This window comes from Monodelphis domestica, chromosome 4 (genome assembly GCF_027887165.1).
Source record: "Monodelphis domestica isolate mMonDom1 chromosome 4, mMonDom1.pri, whole genome shotgun sequence".
Taxonomy (NCBI): domain Eukaryota; kingdom Metazoa; phylum Chordata; class Mammalia; order Didelphimorphia; family Didelphidae; genus Monodelphis; species Monodelphis domestica.
In genome coordinates, this window is record NC_077230.1 from 166071863 (window position 1) to 166090665 (window position 18803).

The following is an 18803-nucleotide window of genomic DNA, read 5'->3' on the forward strand; positions in this document are numbered from 1 at the left end:
TTGTACTGCTAATGTCTTGAATGAAAGCAATTTGTAGTGCATTTCCTGAAATTTTCATTCATTTCCCAGAAAATGTATCTCAATTGTTTGTTGTGAAATGAACCTTGAAGAGCAGACTGATATTCCCTTACCAGTTACCAAGGCAGAAAGTCCAGACAGCTGCTTTATTGGGTCAGGCCACATGCTTTGTCATTGATATTAAAGTAAGGTCCACAATATCCTTCCTCATTTACCCTCTCCCATTGTTTAAAACATTTGCCCTTTAGTCACAAGTAAAGTAGAAGAGAAGGGTTTTTTGGTATATACTAATTGTAAAAACAATTTCCTTTTTCCCTCCACCCCAAATTAGATGGTTTCATTTTTTTGTACTAAGAAATGTTGATTCAGAAATTCTGGAAATAATTTTCTAAAGAATTTCAGTGTTACCAGATAGGTCCATCCTTGAAACTATGGGTGTTTCTCTTTTGAGCCTAGCTATTCAAGCTATAGCTCATAGGTTAGCATAAATTATTGGCTCAATGATTGCTTTTAGCATGAGATAAATCTCAGGTCCCATCTGTCTGTAACATGTTTATAGCACAGCAAGTACTCAGACTGAATAATATGTTAGCAAACAGAATTTGTTACCATTAGAAATAAGATCCTCCCAAATTTTCCATCTAAGAACAATCAATCACCTTGCTTTTTTTTCTTCTCCCAAAGAAAAAAAATACTCAGATGGATCTTTGATCTCAAGAGTAGGGGTATTTCCTCCAAAATAGATTGGGCCTGCTTATCTTGTGCAACAACATGAAACAAAAGATAAAAAAATAAAATTTTGTAATGGCCTTTCAAGCTAACCCAAAGACTCCAAATGTTTAGTAAAATGCTGCCTTTGAAAAAGCCTTTTTAGAAGTATTTAGATTTCAAATGAAAACTCTAAGTAGAATCAGACTAAATAAAAGTTCTATATTTCCCTTGACCCTTAGTTTGTAGTCACATGTACTTTTTTAATTTGACACCATTAGGCAGAGAGTATGAGAAGGGAGGCTGATGGACAGGCTGTATGAATGTATGCGGTAATGGCCTGCCAAGTCTGGAAACTGTGCCTCATGGCCTAGGATCATGGGAATTCAGAGAGATCTCTTTGTCTTCCTTGCTGTTGGCCTGCTTTTGTGCAACCTTGAATCAAGGTCAACAGACAAAGGAGGAAGCTATCTGAACTTCAGGCTAAAATTCAGACCATATCCTGCTGCCCATCTGCATTTGCTATTTCCCAGTAAAAGCAGCTTAGTGTTTGCCAACAAAATTGATGCCAATTGGAACTATGCTAGATGTGACTTTAACATCATCAGTGAGGCCATCAGACATACCAGAATCCTGGGGTTAAACACATCATTTCCTTTCAATTTTAAAACCCAAATGAATGTGCTGAGGTCTTGGCATGAATTAGATCAGGTCATTGAAAATACCACTAAGACCTAAAATATTGGCTCTAGTGCTATTTTTTATGATTCAGAGCTCAAAGAGAACTTAAAGGGTTATTTAGGCTAGATCTCTCATTTTACAGATGAGAAAACTGAGATCCAGAATGGTCAAATGCTCAAGTTTACCCAGAACCAGGATTCCATCCAGATCCTTTGGTTCCCTATAGGAGATACTCCCTCCTTTTAAGGCTTTAGCTAGTTTCTATAAACAACATCATTTTTAATCTGTATAATGAATTCAAAGAAAATAGAAACCTTCATCGCTGATGGTTGCATCAACTAGTTTACATTTGTCAACACATTCTCCATTGGACCGATCATCAGGAGATAAATGGCATTCGATGCAGCTCCTATAAAAATTATTAAACAGAAATTATTTTATACTAGTTGAAAATAGTAGAGTAATGATTACTAAACACATACATATAAGCATGTGTACACACACATGTATAATACATACATTTATGCATGTGTATATCACACACACACATTAGAGCATTACTATGATGCTGAGCCAAGGGGTCCTGCTATGGATTTGCCTTACAATGACTATAACTAAATTTCCTTGGAGGGAAAAATTCAAGTGGGTCCTGGTGTCTATATTGTCCATGCACTAATCTTGCCAAGAACTATGTTTCTTTGTCTACACATCATAATAATTAGTGTACAAATGCCAAATAGAATGGAATCTTTGTTAGGTGTTTTATTATTATCTCTTTCCTGAGTAGAGGAGAGGAGGTACAGTCACTAGAATATGATTGGGGTTGGAAAATCATTTGATCTTCTTTTGCAAGAATCCATCATCCTTTAATTAATGAAATATTCTCTGACATGGGCCACAGAATCTCAGGATTGGAGGAGTATAGTGTCAGTCATTTGGGAAGTGCTCTACATATAATCTTATTTCATCCTTACAACAATCTGGGAGTAGGTGCTATTATTATCATCCACATTTTGCAGATGAGAAAACCGAGGCAGACTTGTCCAGGATCACACAGCTAGTAAGTGTCTGGGGTAGAATTTGAACACCAATCTTCCTTTCTACAAGACTAACATTCTATCCACTGTACCATCTACATGCCTTCCCTTTTAAAGGAGAAGAAACTAACATCCTATAGGCATTTCTTGTCCAAGGTTCCACAGTCAGAGATAAGAACATCATTCTGATTTTTAACCAATACTCTATCTACTACCACATGAAGCCTTAGAGTCACTAACATGGTCCCTTACACATTGTAAAGCTGTTAAATATTTCTCGAATTATTGTGGATTAAAAAGATAACAACAAAAAGAAAGGGAATAAATCGATCAAAACAAAACCAAAAAGACTCTCTCACATTGAAACTTCCTGAAACCTATTGTCTTTCTTCGGCCTCCAATTAGACATGGACCAACGCCTTAAACAAAATTATTAATGTTGGCCTTTTAAAGAAAGAGAGCTAAATATATCAAGGGCATTTCCAAGGACAAAATTTGGGTTAAAGCCATTCTATGAATTGCTAATACAATAAGGGGATATTTAAAGCCTTTATTTATCTTTCACTAAAAACAAAACTAACAAATTATTTTCCAAGTAACCTTGAACAACTATAGTTTTTCTAACAGGTATGCACAAAGCAGGCCTGACTTGTCTGAGGATACTATGATTAGAAAACGGCTTAAGAACCCCCTCCCCCAGCCCAGGCTTTAAGCCATGGTAATTGTTCATTTCATACTTCGTGAATCACATTTAAAATGAAATCCCATTTAAAGAGAAGATGAAAATGGAAAAAAGAAATTAGAGAATAGAAAAAAATCTCAAATGGACCTTCTCCAGACATTTGGAATCATTATAATCATATCTCTAGGCATTTTTAAGTTTTCTTTGGCACGGTGACAGAGAAGTTTTGACTCGAGTGATAGGTAGTGGCTGAGTCAATATTGGTATTCTCCCTCTGTGTACATCAGAAATGCAAATGCCACCATGTGGGGTTGCCCAGTTCATGAAAATATGAGCTGTATAAATATATTTACTATGTACAATGTGGCAAATGCCATCCAGGCTCTTTCTTTGTGTCAGCTGTGGAAACGTGTTTGATTTGACCCATGAATTTCGTCCTGACCCTATTAAAAAGCTGGCTGGCTAGCTAGCTGGCAAGCCAAGAAACCATTCTCTGGCTGGAAGACAGGAGGATGAGCTTTGTTTGTTCATATGGTGTGTGAGAGTACACAGGGACACAGGGTTAAGGCCGTGTGAGATGACTGCCTGAGAAAGACCCGAAACAGTGTGTGTGGCCAATGGAACAGGGGCATTGTCAGGGACTGTCTCTTTGGTGCTCCTATAGCTAAAAGAGAATTGCAAAGGTCAGGCTGTAGAAAGCCATGATAAGGAAGAAGCTTGTCTGTTTGGCTCCAAAAGGTATTGGCTGCATGTCTCTGGGGCCTTCCTTCTTTGTGGCTAGTATTGTATACAGAGGGAATGTGATGTTATCAGTGTGGGACATCAGCTCAACTTCCCCATGTGAACCCCAAGCAGAAACGGAACATTGTGGTCCATGACAATCAAGACCGAGGAGGAGGAGACGGAAAGACAAAAAGCTCAAGCTTGGGATCACAGGGGCATGCTGCACACCTGCATTTCAGTTAACTTTCTTTTAATTTTTTCCTCCATTAAAGGAAAAACAATTTTTTCAGCCTTTTTTTAAAGTCTGAACCAAATTTTCACCCTTCCTTTCTCTCTCTCCATCCACCCCTCTCCCTGAGACAGCAAACAATCTTATAGAGATTTTACATGTATGACAAAGCAAATTCAGTTAACATTCTACCACCAGATTTTTGGGAAAACAAATGGGTCTGATTTGTTGAAATCTTAACGCAACTTTGGCCCCACATGAAGCCAGTCCCCAGCAATATCAATTAAAGTCAATATCCTCTGAATATTACCGTTTAGAGTTACAGGGGTCACCACAGGTAGGGCATTGTTCACACCTAGGACCTGAGGCCCCTGGGTTGGTGCACACACATTTCCCACAGGTACAATTTCCCCTTCCACTGCAAAGTGTGCCATCTTCGGAAATGCAGGAGTCAGTGCTGGTTGTGCAGTTACAGTATTCACCAGTCCATCCACTGTTGCAGATACATTCTCCACAGTCACAGTACCCATTATCTATAAGATACACACAGGGACAACAACCCCTAGTTAAACTCACAGGTAAGTGATTTAAAATGATGAAGGATTACCGTTATCCTCCCTTCATTCTCTTCAAGGCTTCTGGCTTTTACACCATATGTATCCTGCCCTTTCCATACTGTCATTTCTCATGATTACAACAAAGGTCAGAGAGGGAAGTGTGCACTAGCACACCCTCCCCAATAATAAAAGACAATCACCAACAAGTATTTCCTGTTCCATAAGAAATGATGAGCAGGTCAATAAAAAACAAAACAAAACATAAAGACCTACATGAAATTATGAAGAGTGAAACGAGTAGAACCAATACAACATTATACACAGCAACAGAATGATTGCTTAAAGAATGACTTGTGTTTTTCTACCTCCAGAGAAAGAATTGATACATAGAAACAAGCAAGACATAGTTTTATAGACACACATATATCTTTTTGTCAAATGATGCTTTCTCTAATGGGAAGAAGGGAGGAAGGGAGGGAATTATCTGGGAATTTTAATGTAAAACAAATCAATAAAAAGTATGACTAGTTATACATCCATTTATGAATATCTATTTTATCTCCTTTGTCATATGACCAACTTCATCATTTGTGCACATGTGAGGAGAAGCTCCCCCCCAAAAGAAAGAAATCCGTCATTCCCCAAGTTGCATCTTAACCAATAATTTTCACTTTCTCCTAAAAGAAAAATTGAAACAAAATGAGGAATAACAAAGAACCCCAGACAGCACTGCATACGGATTTTGTTGTTCAATTGCGATTGTCTTTTATGACCCCATTTGGGGTTTTCTTGACAAAGATCCTGGAGTGATTTGCCATTCCTTTCTTGAGCTCATTTTCCATATGAGTAACTGAGGCCAACAGCATTAAGTGACTTGTCCAGGATCACACAGCAAGTAAGTGTGTCTGAGGTTGGATTTGAACTCTTGCCTCCAAACTTAGTACTCTATCATTTGTGCCATTTAGCTTCCCATTGCCCCAGCTGCATACAAATAACTGTTCCATAAATATTGGTAGTTTGATTTGGCTTTGGCAAATTGGACTGACCTGAGAATATTTCATTTCCTTTACTTTTTCTAGATCATTCTGCTGTGACGGTACTCATGAGCGCTAAATGAGGGGAAGTGAGATGAACTAATTGAAATAGGAGAAACAAAAAGGACTGGCCAGTCTAAAAAGAAGTTAACGTGGGTCCTCAAGTTGAGAACTGAATAACCTTCTCAAGGTTAAGCATGTCTTTCTAAATTATATCCACAGGACACCAGGAGCCCTCAGGAGTTGTGAAAAATTAATCATGACATTTAAAAATATAACTAAGCCTTTTATACTCAAATATGGAATTTCAACTATATATCCTTCTACCGAGTATGGATTGTTTTTCATTTTCATGTTGGGACCCCTAGAGCTGAACATGGTACCTTGTGATTAGCCCAACTGTATTTAGCCTTTCTTTCTTTATTTCTGTCATGGACTTTTTCTCAGAAAAATATTCATTGTCTGGCTCCATAATTGAAGGAAATGCTACATTTCAGTCAGAGGCTACTGAAAATAAAGATGTAATTACATTTTTTTCATCCAATTTCACAGACCTTCTGAAATTTATCCATAGACCCAGGTCTGTGGATCTCAGTTTGTGAACCCCTTTGATAGTACCAAATACCTATTGAATTGAATTTAATATAAGATTTCAAGTTTGTTAAAGTTGAACCTTTTCTAAAGGTAGCTAGGTTGCTAAGTGAATAGAGTGCTGCAGCTGGACTTGGAAGACAGCAGTTCAATTTAGAATTAGTCCCTGTCTAGCTTATTAGCTGTGTGACTGTAGGCAAGTAATTTAATAATTTTCAGTCTCAGTTTCTTCATCTGTAAAATGGAATACTAATAGCATCTATCTCCCAGGGATCAAATGAGATAGTATTTATAAAACACTTTGCAAATCTTAAAGTGCTATGCAAATACTCTTATTGTTACTATCATTAACCATCTTTCTTTTAAAGATTAAGTTATAATGTCAACATATGTATATCTTTTTTTAACCCTTACCTTCTACCTTAGAATTGATAGTAAATATCTATTCCAAAGCAGAAGAATGGTAAAGAGTAGGCAATTGGGATTAAGTGACAAGTTCAGGTTCACACAGCTAGGGAGTGTCTGAGTCCAGAACCTCCCATCTCCAGACCTGGCTTTTTTTCCATTGACCCACCGAACTGCTCTAACACAGATATATCTTTAAAGATAACATATATGCCTTGAATATAACATTAAGAGGAAAGAATAAAAATGATTTCATTGGTTTGGGGGGGACATCTCAAGTGAGGAAACTTTTTTTATAAAGAGCATTAGCATCTTCTTTGAAGTTTATAATCTTAAGATTTGAGATACTTGAGAAGTTAAATGACTTGACTATAGAGTATCTATCAGAGCTAGGACTTGACCTAGTTTCTGAATATATTGTCTAAGCCAGTAATGGTAAACCTTTTTAGAGAACACATGTCCCTCCCCACAAGACTGAGTGCTGACCGCCCCCTCCCTTACCCAGACAAACAAGGGAGAAAGGGAGAGGAGTGGTCCTAGCACCCCACTCAGAGTAAGGAGTAACCACTTCCATTGGACTGCTGGGCAGAGGGGCAAGGGGGCATGGTGGAGAGGTGAAGGGAGCAGCTCTGCCAGAGTCTCTCTGCCTTTCTAGTAACTAATTCTGCTGGGCGATGGGATGAGTGCCCATAGAGAGGTCTCTTCATGCTGTCTTTGGCACATGTGCCATAGGTTCACCATCATGGGTCTAGGCTGTCTCTCTAGCCTGTATGTATAGGAAGCCAGGGAACATGACTTGGAGTTAGGAAGACCTGGGTTCAAATTCTTCCTTAGATACTTTTACTTTTATTAGCTTCATTTTCCTCACCCATAGCCTTATGAGCACCTACCATATATGATTGTGAGGAGTAAATGAGATAATACATGTAAAGTACTTTGTAAACTTTAGATGGTGATATGAACTATTTATAACTGTTTTTCTGGACTATTCTTGACATGTATCAGGGAGACCATTATTTTTTTATAAGTTTACCCAAAACCATAAATTGCTGCCTACAACTTTTTGTCCTCAAAATGATTTGAAACACCTGTTCAATCAAATGATTTTCACAGGAATATACATATGGTATTTTTTAAACCTTTATATTCTTAGAATCATTTCTAAAATTGGAGAGCAGCAAGGGCTAGGCAATAGGGATTAAGTAATTTGTCTAGGGTTACACACTTAGCAAGTGTTTTGGATTTGAACCCAGAACCTCCAAACTCCAGGCCTGGCTCCCTACCACTGCACTACCTTGCTGCCCTCTATAAACAGTATTAAAATCTTAAAATCCTTGTAGACTGGGGGAAACTACAGAGCACAATTCTCAAAATGTATTTCTTGCCTCTAGAAGTCACTTCTTAAGGAAGAGAATCAAGTTGTCCTTTTGCTTGTATATTTCCTTTATTTAATCTGATCCAGTTATAAGTGAATAGCTAATCATTTTCCTAATTAGGCTTAAATAAAGTGGGATGTAGTAGGTACAAGTAAGAAGTTGCTTTTGGGGGGGTATTCTAATTATAACTTATTTATTTATTTAGTTTTCCTACATATTTATTTCTTTTGAAATTTTTATTTAATAACTTCACTTATTTAGAAAATAGTTGCTTTTGTGAAAATTCCCCAACCTCCACTGACTGAATTAGCAGTCTTAAAATGTCACCTAGGACACTGAGGGGTGACTTGCCCATCGTTACCTGGCTAATATAAGTGAGAAGCAGAATTACAACCCAGGTTTTCCTGACTCCAAGACCAACCCTCAGATTGGGCCACACTTCCTCTATGACTTTGGACAGGCATGTAGTTTAATATGAAAATCTTTGATTGTATATTCATTTGTTCCAACAAGTAATAAAACAAGAGGTTTTTTTGTCATTATTCCTTATCAAAAAGCTCAGGAAAAAAAGGATGAAAATCTGGAAACAAGTTGGAACTTGGTTCCTAGTCTTATAATCTATAAATGCTTTGAAGGAAAATATTCTCCTTTATGAGTAGGTAAGAGATTACATTTATATTAATCCAGAATCCTAAACTATATTTTTACTATATTAGCTGATTTTGAGAAGCTATGTAAGGCATAATTTAACTTCAATAACTTGATTTGTGCCAAAATGGAGTGAGACTTGCAGGGCTGGAAATTGTTTATCATTTACTCCGAGAGTATCCTATTATTCATATGTACCATACATGCTGTAGCTTAGTGTTAATATGCAAGCTAGTGACTAAATTCAATTTTCCTTTTCCTTCTCCACAAAAGAGTGGTACTAAATTTTAGCTGATGGAGGAAGCATGTCCACACTGTGAGTGATTCTGAGGAAATGAAAGTGATTTATAAAAGCCATCAAATAAAAGTACTTAGGTTCCAGAAGGGATTTAGGTAACAAAAAGCACATCTTTGCTCTAAGAAATGCCTAGTAGACATTTTAAAAGTCCTTAATGGCTGTGATGAGACAGAACAGAATGAAGAAATCGCAAATATCTGGTTTTAGCATTATCAGAAGGGAAAATGTATTGGATAGTGAGCCAGAGGACCTGGGTTTGAAACCTGGCTCTGCTGTTTCTTGTCTATCTATAAAAGTCAATTCAACTTTCTACATCTCAATTTCTCATCTTTAAACTCCTTACATCTAACGTGCTTGGAGTGGGATAGGGTGGGGGAATGGCAATGTCCTTTGAGGGTTAATTTAAAAATTTAAGTCTTCTCAACATACAAAGCAATAAGTGTTTTCTGGGTTAAAAACTAGAGCATGCTAAAGATTTTAAACAGATTCATGTTAAATAACTAAATTTTGGTAAAAGTTCACTTTTGAGCCAAATAGTCAAGAAAATGTTAACTGTTCTTAAGAATTTAAGTATACCTCTGCTTATAAATACATGAGAAAGTCAGAAGATAGGAAAAATTTTGTTTTTATTCATTTGTTGTTGCTTTAATTCCTTTGGATCAAAGATTCAGAAAGAAGAGAAGATGGCACTGTCATTGTATATGACTAAATTATGATAAGCAATACCCCTGGGATAGTACCAGAGAAATACAGATATCTTCAGGTATTCGATACAGAAAGGGAATCTGGGACTTTAAATACATATTTCTCTTGTAGGAAGGTGTTGAGGCCTTTAAATGTTGCAGCCTCTGTTTCTTCTTACCACTTGCTTAACTCAGATTTCTATACCTTTTATGGCAAAGGAGACAAACTGAGCTCACACCAAAAACAAAAATAAACCAACATGAGAATGAGTAGAGAAGCTTGTCTCAATGTAAGCAAAATTTCAGTTTTTAGATATCCTTGAAGTTGATAAAAATAAAGTGATGGAAAACATCTTGATAATGGTAAGTCTTTCCTTCCTTCCTTCCTTCCTTCCTTCCTTCCTTCCTTCCTTCCTTCCTTCCTTCCTTCCTTCCTTCCTTCCTTCCTTCCTTCCTTCCTCTCTTCCTTCCTTCCTCCCTCCCTCCTTCCTTCCTTCCTCCCTCCCTCCCTTCCTCCCTTCCTTCCTTCCTTCCTCCCTCCCTCCCTCCCATGCTTCCTTCCTTCCTTCCTTCCTTCCTTCCTTCCTTCCTTCCTTCCTTCCTTCCTTCCTTCCTTCCTTCCTTCCTTCCTTCCTTCCTTCCTTCCTTCCTTCTCTCCTATTAAGTACCTAATAGTTCTAGGATTCCTAATTAAACAAAGTTCCATAGGAGACAAAAGTTGCATTTAATGAAATGAACCTTTCTACTCCTTGATCCTATAATACTCCCTCTCTTAAAATGAGCCTTTATGCACTTTCTTATACTTATACTTCAGCCAAAATCATGACTTCCTTTGTTTTATAATACTATTGGTGTGCTCATTCGTTTCTAAGATTTGGCCCACCTTGCACAAAATGGCAAAAATTAAAAGATAATAGATACCTCAGAGTTAGTTCAGCTGCATATAACTCCATTAAAGAAACAACTAGACTTTAAAACACTGAAAAGGAAAATTCAATTAGTGCATTTTCATTTACCATCTGAATAAAAATATCTTTAAATGTAATACATCAAGCAAAAGGTGATAGATGATTTAAGTTTCTATTCTAAAAATTAAGTCAATGTCCTATAGAGGGAACTACAAACACTTATGACATATAGTATTGCATGCATTTTCTATTATTTCATTTCTCTGACCATTTAGAAAAGGGAAAAATGTGATTTGATTTTTTTTTCCTGATGACTTAAAAATTTCTAGAGATCCTATACTTCTGGGCTCCAGAAGTATCTTTCACATGTAGATTTCCTATATGTATTATTTTCAGCTGAGTCTGACATCTGGCAACTCCTCTGTTTTTCTTTTGAGGAGAATAATCCTTTTTTTCTCCCTTTTCCTTCATAGTCATATTCCAATAGTTGTCCTTGCCTTCTTAAATGGAAGCAAAAATTGAAGGGTAGATTTAAGAGACTGAACAATAGGACTAAGTTGGAGCTGGGAAAATTTAGTGGGTAGTAATTTTCCAATTTTGCAATAGCTGGGTAATAATGGTATATTAATGAAGATGGTGATGTTAACAATGGGCAGCTAAGTGATACAGTAAATAGAACTTAGGGCCTGGAGTCAAGAAGACTCCACTTTGTGAGATCAAATCTGACCTCAGACACTTGCTATGTGACCCTGGGCAAGTCATTTAACCTTGTCTACCTTAATTTTCTCATCTATAGAATGAGCTAGAGAAGAAAATGACAAAACACTATAGTATTTTTGCCAAGAAAACTTCAAATGGGTTTACAAAGAGTTGAACATTACTGAAAAATGACTGATAACAATAATAATAATGGCTACATTAATATAATACTTTAAGGTGTACTAAATATTTTTGTATATATCAATTTTTTGTACTGGATCTAGAGCCAGAAGTCATTGTCCATATGACCTTGGGATAGCCATTTAAGCTTTATTATGAATCTCAGTTTTCTCACCTATAAAATGGGTATTATATTTTAAGATGGCTATATTTTAGCCATCTAGCTCATAGAATTTCTGTAAGGATAAATATATATACAGAACACCCTTTAAACCTTAAAGTGTCATGTTCTTCAATTATTATTAATCAGCTATGTGACAATGTGATTTTTATCTACTTAAGCATTGAGAAATGTTAAATGAAAAGATAAAGTGAAGAGGAGAGTAAGGTAAAAACCAGAAAGCCTGATTGCCATGGGTCAGGGTTTAAACCAGTCACTCACCCTATCCTCCAAGGTACCCTAGACATCTACTTTGCCTTAGAAACTGGGAAATTTGTGGTAAGGATACATTGACTTAAATTTCTAATTATTTATATCATCTCGGAAATATGTAAAATACAACTTTAAAGGCTACATACCTCCACATATCAATCCTTTATGTCTCACACAGGAAAAATTGTCACATTCACAGTAGGTCCCATACACCTTTCCATAGGTGGACAAGTGGCAAATGCATTGTCCACAATAGCAGTCTCCCCTTCCGCTGCAAGAGGGATGACCCAGGGCATCTCGACAGGAGTCAGTGCTCAGGGCGTTCTCATCGCATTCACAGAGAGGGCCCATGTAGCCAGGGTTGCAAACACACACTCCACACTGGAAGGATCCCTTCCCTCCACTACACTGGGAACTATTCACTTCCATGTCCTTTTGACAATTGCAGCTGCACTGGGGATGAATCTCAATTTCTAGGGCATCCGCCAGGCCCACGGGCTTGATGGTGATGTGCCTACTTCTTTTCTCACAGGTTTGTAGGCTTATGGTCACATTGAATGTTGCCTGGAAAAGAAAAAAAAACTACTTATTTGCTTCTTTAGTCTTCCCCCTACACCCACACAAAAATGTCTTTTCAGAAGTAGCTACTACACAAGGATCATTTTTATAAACACACGCATGGCACAAAATAAACATATTTTAGTTATTGTCTGGAAAATGCTCTTGAAGATTTTGAAAGGAATTAATTAAAGGCATTAAATGGAGAAATCCAGCTTCAGCATTTCAAGCAATTTTTCCACTTATCAGAATAGTTCTCAAACTGAAAATTGGCCGTTTACTTACTGTGCCTCCCACTTTTATATGAGAGCATTTTTTTTGATGTGGAAAGATGGTGCCATTATTGCAGATAGAAGTGAATGAGAGACTGAGTCCCTCTGTATCTCCCAGTACTTCTAGTTCCACTTCTGATCGTAATTCCTTTGGAAACAGACAAGAAAATCGTGTAATAGCCAAAAACTTATTAACAAAAATTAAGGCTTAAATGAACCTCAGAAATTCACAAAAAAAGTCAATGGACAAATATTTTTTGATTCCTTAATAGATAACAAGGTGTGGATGGAGCAGTGGATTGAGGAGCCATATCACCAGGTAGTCTTGGATTCAAATCCTATCTCTTGAGGCAGCAAATTGGTTCAGGGGATAGAATCTTCCTGGAGTCAAGAGGACTGAAGTTCAATTCCAATCTCAAACATTTACTAGTTGAATGACTCTGGGAGAGTTACTTAACTTCAGTTTGACTCAGTTTCCCTAATTATATTCCCTAATAATACCCACCTCCCAGAATTTTTGAGAAAATCAAGTGGGATGATATTTGCAAAGAACTTTGCATAGGACCTTGTCACAGAGTAAGTGGTTTAAAATGCTTATTCTGTTTTCCTCTTCCTTTCTCTTTTGACACATATTATTATTTCCCATGTACTCCTGGACCACTGCCTTGTCACAGCAGAGAGGCTTGCTTAGCTCAATGAAACTATGAACTATTCTGTTCCAGGGTTAACCAAGAAAGACAGGTCATAGTGGAGAGCTCAGATAACAGGTGATCCTCCAGATAAGGAAATGCCAAAACGCTATACTATCTTTGCCGAGAAAACTACACAGTCAATAGTAGAGGACAGATGAGTCTGGCATGCCATGTAAGGTCCATGGGGTCCCAAAGAACTGGATGCAACTGAATGACCAAACAAAAACAGTATTTTCCATGGGCAAGTCACTTAACTTTTTAGGTCCCCGGGCAAAACTCTAAGACCACGAAGAGATGCCAGTCTATATTGGAATAGGGAATTTTCATGCCAGGGAGTTTCCCACACATATCCGGAACCTCCCTTTTCTCGCAGAAAAAAATTTCTAGGTGATTCATGCTGTAGTTAAAACTGAACTTTTAGTGCCACTTGTCATGAGCTGCTCCTTTCAATTTAGTTAATATTTACTGAGTGGCAATAAGAGGTGTGTCACTGGATAGAGTGCTATGGGTCATAGCATAGGAATGGCTCATTTTACATTTACATGCCAGATGGGCAAGAAATCCCTGGAGCTTATTTGTAGGGCTTCATTAGTGAGCAATGGAATACCATTATTGCTTGACATTCTACTTTAACCTTTGCCACAGTGAAATTTCTTGCTTAGCACTTTCTACATTATTAACACTATAGCTGTTCTATTTTTTCTATTTTGTTTTATTTTTGGCATCAATATGCATATTAAAATTCACATTTTCCCAGGTAATTATTTTGCCATCATTGGACTAAGATCCTAATTCTTTTGATCCAGCTACACTTAGTTGAATAAATGCTAAAATTTCTCCACCTTCCTGTTTTCTTCTTGCCCCAAACAAAAACACTTTCAGTAGACAAATAGTTGTTTTTTTCTTCAAAATATAATATGTAGAAGAGATCCAACTATCCTTTCTCAGACTTGCCAGATATTCTACTTTAGAGAACATAGTTGTTTTTAAATGTTTTTCTCTTTTTTGTTTTTTCACCTTCTATTTCATTAAACTCATTCTTGTGAAAGAAAACCAATTAAAGACAGTAGATATAGTGACTGTCTTTGACGATGGAGAAAACTTTCTTTTCTAGCTGCTTCCTACCTCTTTACCATAGTGGGTCTGTGGTATATTTCTTAATTTGTTGTCCTAAACTTTCATTCTTTGTTTTTTTTCAGTTAAAGTTCAATTTCTTTTCAATGAACTTTCTATTTATATTGCTGTAGTCAATTTGCTTCTTTTGATTCTGCTAATTTCATAAGATCAAAGACATGTTCAACTCTTTTAGTTATAGAAAAGGAAACTGAGGCTGGGAGATATTAAATAACTTCCCTTGGTCCCAGAGCTAGTGTCTGAGATGGCATTTAGGCTTTTCCTAACTTCAACTTTAAGACTCTAGTCAATGAGTCCTCATAAAGTTTCCCATGTTTCTCTGAACTCCTCATATCTGTTTATTTCTCTCTGTCTGCCTCACCCTCTCTCTCCCTCTCCCTCTCCCTCTCCCTCTCCTCTCTCTCTCTCTCTCTCTCTCTCTCTCTCTCTCTCTCTCTCTCTCTCTCTCTCTCTCTCTCTCTCTCTCTCTGTCTCTCTGTCTGTCTGTCTGTCTGTCTGTCTGTCTGTCTCTCTCTCTCTCTCTCTCTCTCTCTCTCTCTCTCTCTCCTTAGAATAGTAGTACAGGCATACCTCATTATATTGCTTTTATGCAGATATTACTTTTTTTCTTTAACAAATTGAAGGTTTGTGGCAACCTTGCTTTGAGCAAGTCTATTGATGCAATTTTTCCAAATGAATAAGCTCACATTCTGTTTCTGTGTCCTATTTTGGTGATTCTCCCCCTATTTCAGACTTTTACATGATTATATGTGTTATGGCAATCTGTGATCAGTAATCTTAGATATTACTGTTTTAATTGTCTTTTGGGGGCACCATGATCTGCACCCATATAATGTGGTGAACTTAATCAATAAATGTTGTGTGTGTTCTGACTATTCAACCTACTTGTCTTCACCTCTCACCCCCTGAGGCCTCCCTATTCCCTGAGATGCAGCAAAATTGAAATTAGGCCAAGTGAAAGGAAGAATCAATTTTTGCAGTATAATATATTGTTGTCTTATTTTAAGAAGTTGCCATAGCCACCTCAACCTTGAGAATCCACCACCGGTATCAGTCAGCAGCCATCAACATCCAGGCAAGACCCTCTACCAGGAAAAAGGGCATGACTCATAGAAGGCAGTGGTTAGCAATAAAGTATTCTTTAATTAAGGTACATACTATGTTTTTAGATATAATCCTATTATATACTTAATCGATTATAGTATGTGTAAATGAACTTTCATATACACTAGAAAACAAAAAAATTGACATGGTTCACTATATTGTGATATTTGCTTTTTTTGTGTGTGGTGGTCTGGAAATGAATCCAGAATATCTTTCAGGTATGCCTGGAAAGGGTTCCTGAGGACAGTCACCTTATTTTGTTGTGACACTGTATGTTCTAGAGTTATTTTGCTGGTTCATATGAAATAGAATAAAATATCTTCAATAAAATTTGCAAAAAAAGGTTTTATCACAATTTCTCTCTCTGATTACATTCCCTATCTGTCTGTGTCTGTCTTTGTCTCTGTCTCTATCCCTCTGATTTAAAAGATTAATAAATTCAAATTACTCTAAAATTTAGTCAGCTGCCTGGGGCAGTGAGAGGTTAAGTGACTTACCCAGGGTCACACACAGCTAGCATGTAGCAGATTTGAATCTGGGAACTCCTGACTCTAAGACAAGTTCCCTTTTGCCTTAAACTTAAAAAAAAAAAAAAAACATTTATATTTCCCAATCAATTTAGTTTCAAGCACAGAAATTAAAGGAAGCAAACCTTCACGAAAAAGAAGGAAATGTCATCATTTAAATAGAACATATTTCCTTTTTTGGGTTGCAAATTTTGTGGGGGATATTTTACTCTAAATTTCATGGGGACTAAAAAAATTCTTGAGAACATTCAGTGTCACCACTAAACAAGGTCACCTGTTCACTGATATCCTCGGTGTATTCATCCAGATGAATGCTTGTCCAGTGTTTAAATCTGATTATCACTTTGACACAGTGGAATGCTGCTGATTTTAAAGTTCATCTCATCGAACTATAACAACAAATGAAATGCCTCAGACCTTTTAGAATATCATAAATCTTTTGCAGTAAGCTAGAATGCATCTTATTTATTAGCACTGTATGATTCTTTTTTCACTTTTGACTGTAAAAAGCTTGAGGCATAGCAATTGAGTTGATATTTCAGCTAAAGCAATGCCAAAAATCTAAGGACATGGTTTTGAAATAGTCTTTTAGATAATAAATTTAATACTATATAACTGCATTAGGATTTGCAAGTCACTTTACAAATATCATCTCATTTGAACTTATCTACCTTGGGAAGTAAATGCTATTATCATTGTTTACAGACAAAGAAACTGAGACAGGAAGAGGTTAAATGACTTGCCCATGGTCACACAGTTAGTGTCTGGGCTGGATTTGAACTCAGGACTTCCTCATCCAGTTCCATAGCTCTATCTACTGAGCAACCTCATTATGAAGTTTCAAATTTGCCTGTGTGAGAATTCTCTTCACAGAGTTAGATGTAATCCATATATAATATAGTCTTCAGAAGATTAAAGAACTTAAGCCCACAAAAAGAGAGATGGATTTGAAAAAAGGTTCAAATCGCACCTCTGATTGCTTACTACTACTGTATCCTAGGGTAAGTCACTTATGCCCCATGCGCCTCAGTTTCCCTATCTGTCACATAAGGAACCTGGATTATATTGTTCTGAGTTCCTTTTCAGCTCAAAAATCTATTAATCTCTTATTTTTGTCAGGATAATTATTCCTTCTACTGAAGCAGATATAATCTATATATGATTTATAATCTGAGAAAATCAACTGAAATTCAGAGAAGCTAGTATAGTAGAAAAAGCATTGGTTCTATTGTCTCAGAGCCTTGGTTAAAATTCTTCTGATTCTTCTTACGTGTTTTACCTAGGGAAAGTCTCTTCACTTTCCTAGGTCTCAGTTTCTCCATTTGTAAAATCAGGGACGGGTTATAGACTAGCTAGGCTTGGAAGTTTCTTTATGCTTTTTTGGTAAGTAGTTAGTCCATGATCACAGAACCAAAAGATGTTGGGGACAGGAGTAGGACTATCTGTCTGACTCCACATTTGCTATTCAATCCACTGAGTTACATTGCCATTATAAAAAATTCCATTAAAATAAACAAAAGATTCGAACAATAATTTGAAATCTGAAAGCAAGGGAGTGCCCATCAGTTGGGATATGGCTAAACAAACTATGGTATATGACTGTAACAAAATACTATTGTGCTAAAAAAAATGAAGGAGAAAATTTCAGAGAATCCTGTGAAGATTTGTATGAACTGAGACAGAGTGAAGTGAGAAGAATCAGGAAAACATATTTATACATACACACACACACACACACACATACAGTTGATAAATAACAAAAACAATGTAAAGGTAACTTTAAAAAACATTAAACTCTGATCAAGGCAATGACCAATTGTGATTTCAGAGGCCCAATGATGAACAATTTCTGTCAGAGAGGGGATGGACTCAAAATGCAGAATGAGACATATGGCTTTGGAAAAGAATATTACGTGGAAAATTATTTTACTAGACCATGCATATTTACTATAAGGACTTAATCTTTTTCTAATAGGCCAGATGCAGGAGAGAAAAATTAAATGCTTAATTGAAAAAACATTTGCTAACATTAAAAAATGTTTTAACATGCTTGTCATCAGTTTTGATGTTTCAGTAACAATTTAAAATCAATTCTAAGTCTTCTCTAAAGTATTTGCTTACTTGTATGTTAGCATATTTGAAAATAATGGAGGCTTAATTCAAATGATCAACAATCTCTCTCTCTGTCTCTGTCTGTCTGTCTGTCTGTCTGTCTGTCTCTCTCTCTCTCTCTCACACACACACACAGATCTAGTACAAAACTAAACTTTTGTTTAAGCAAGTAGGGGCATGATCAAGGAAGAAGGAATATGAGAATATCTTATAACAAATATTTTGACAGTTTGCTACTTCCCAATTTCCTTAATTCCTTTGAAGATTTAGAAGGGAACTAATTTGAAAATGCTAGAGTAAAGGAATTGGAGTGTATTCTCATTCAGTAAAGGATCACCTTGTATTTTTTATTAGATTCAGCACAGTAAAACTTTAATTACTGCATGGGCAGAGAAGAAGGATTTTATAGTGTTGTTGTTGACTGGCTTTCCTGCCTGGAAGAATTTCAAGCCTGAACTAATGTGGTGATAAATTTTTGATGTGAGTCAAGTGAACTGAAATTTCAAAGGATGGC

At 36.7% G+C, this 18803-nt stretch overlaps 1 protein-coding gene across 6 annotated transcripts in view; it reads right to left on the reverse strand.

The window, feature by feature from the left end:
- ITGB6 (integrin subunit beta 6) overlaps positions 1–18803 on the reverse strand; it is a 191222-nt gene that overhangs the window by 25641 nt on the left and 146778 nt on the right. For all 6 annotated transcript variants that reach the window (XM_056793943.1, XM_007494246.3, XM_007494245.3 and 3 more), the window contains 4 exons: positions 12734–12868; positions 12037–12454; positions 4389–4611; positions 1722–1816 (listed from right to left, as the gene is read on the reverse strand). In XM_056793943.1, coding sequence (XP_056649921.1) covers positions 1722–1816; positions 4389–4611; positions 12037–12454; positions 12734–12868 — 871 coding nt within the window. The remainder of the gene's footprint in view (positions 1–1721; positions 1817–4388; positions 4612–12036; positions 12455–12733; positions 12869–18803) is intronic.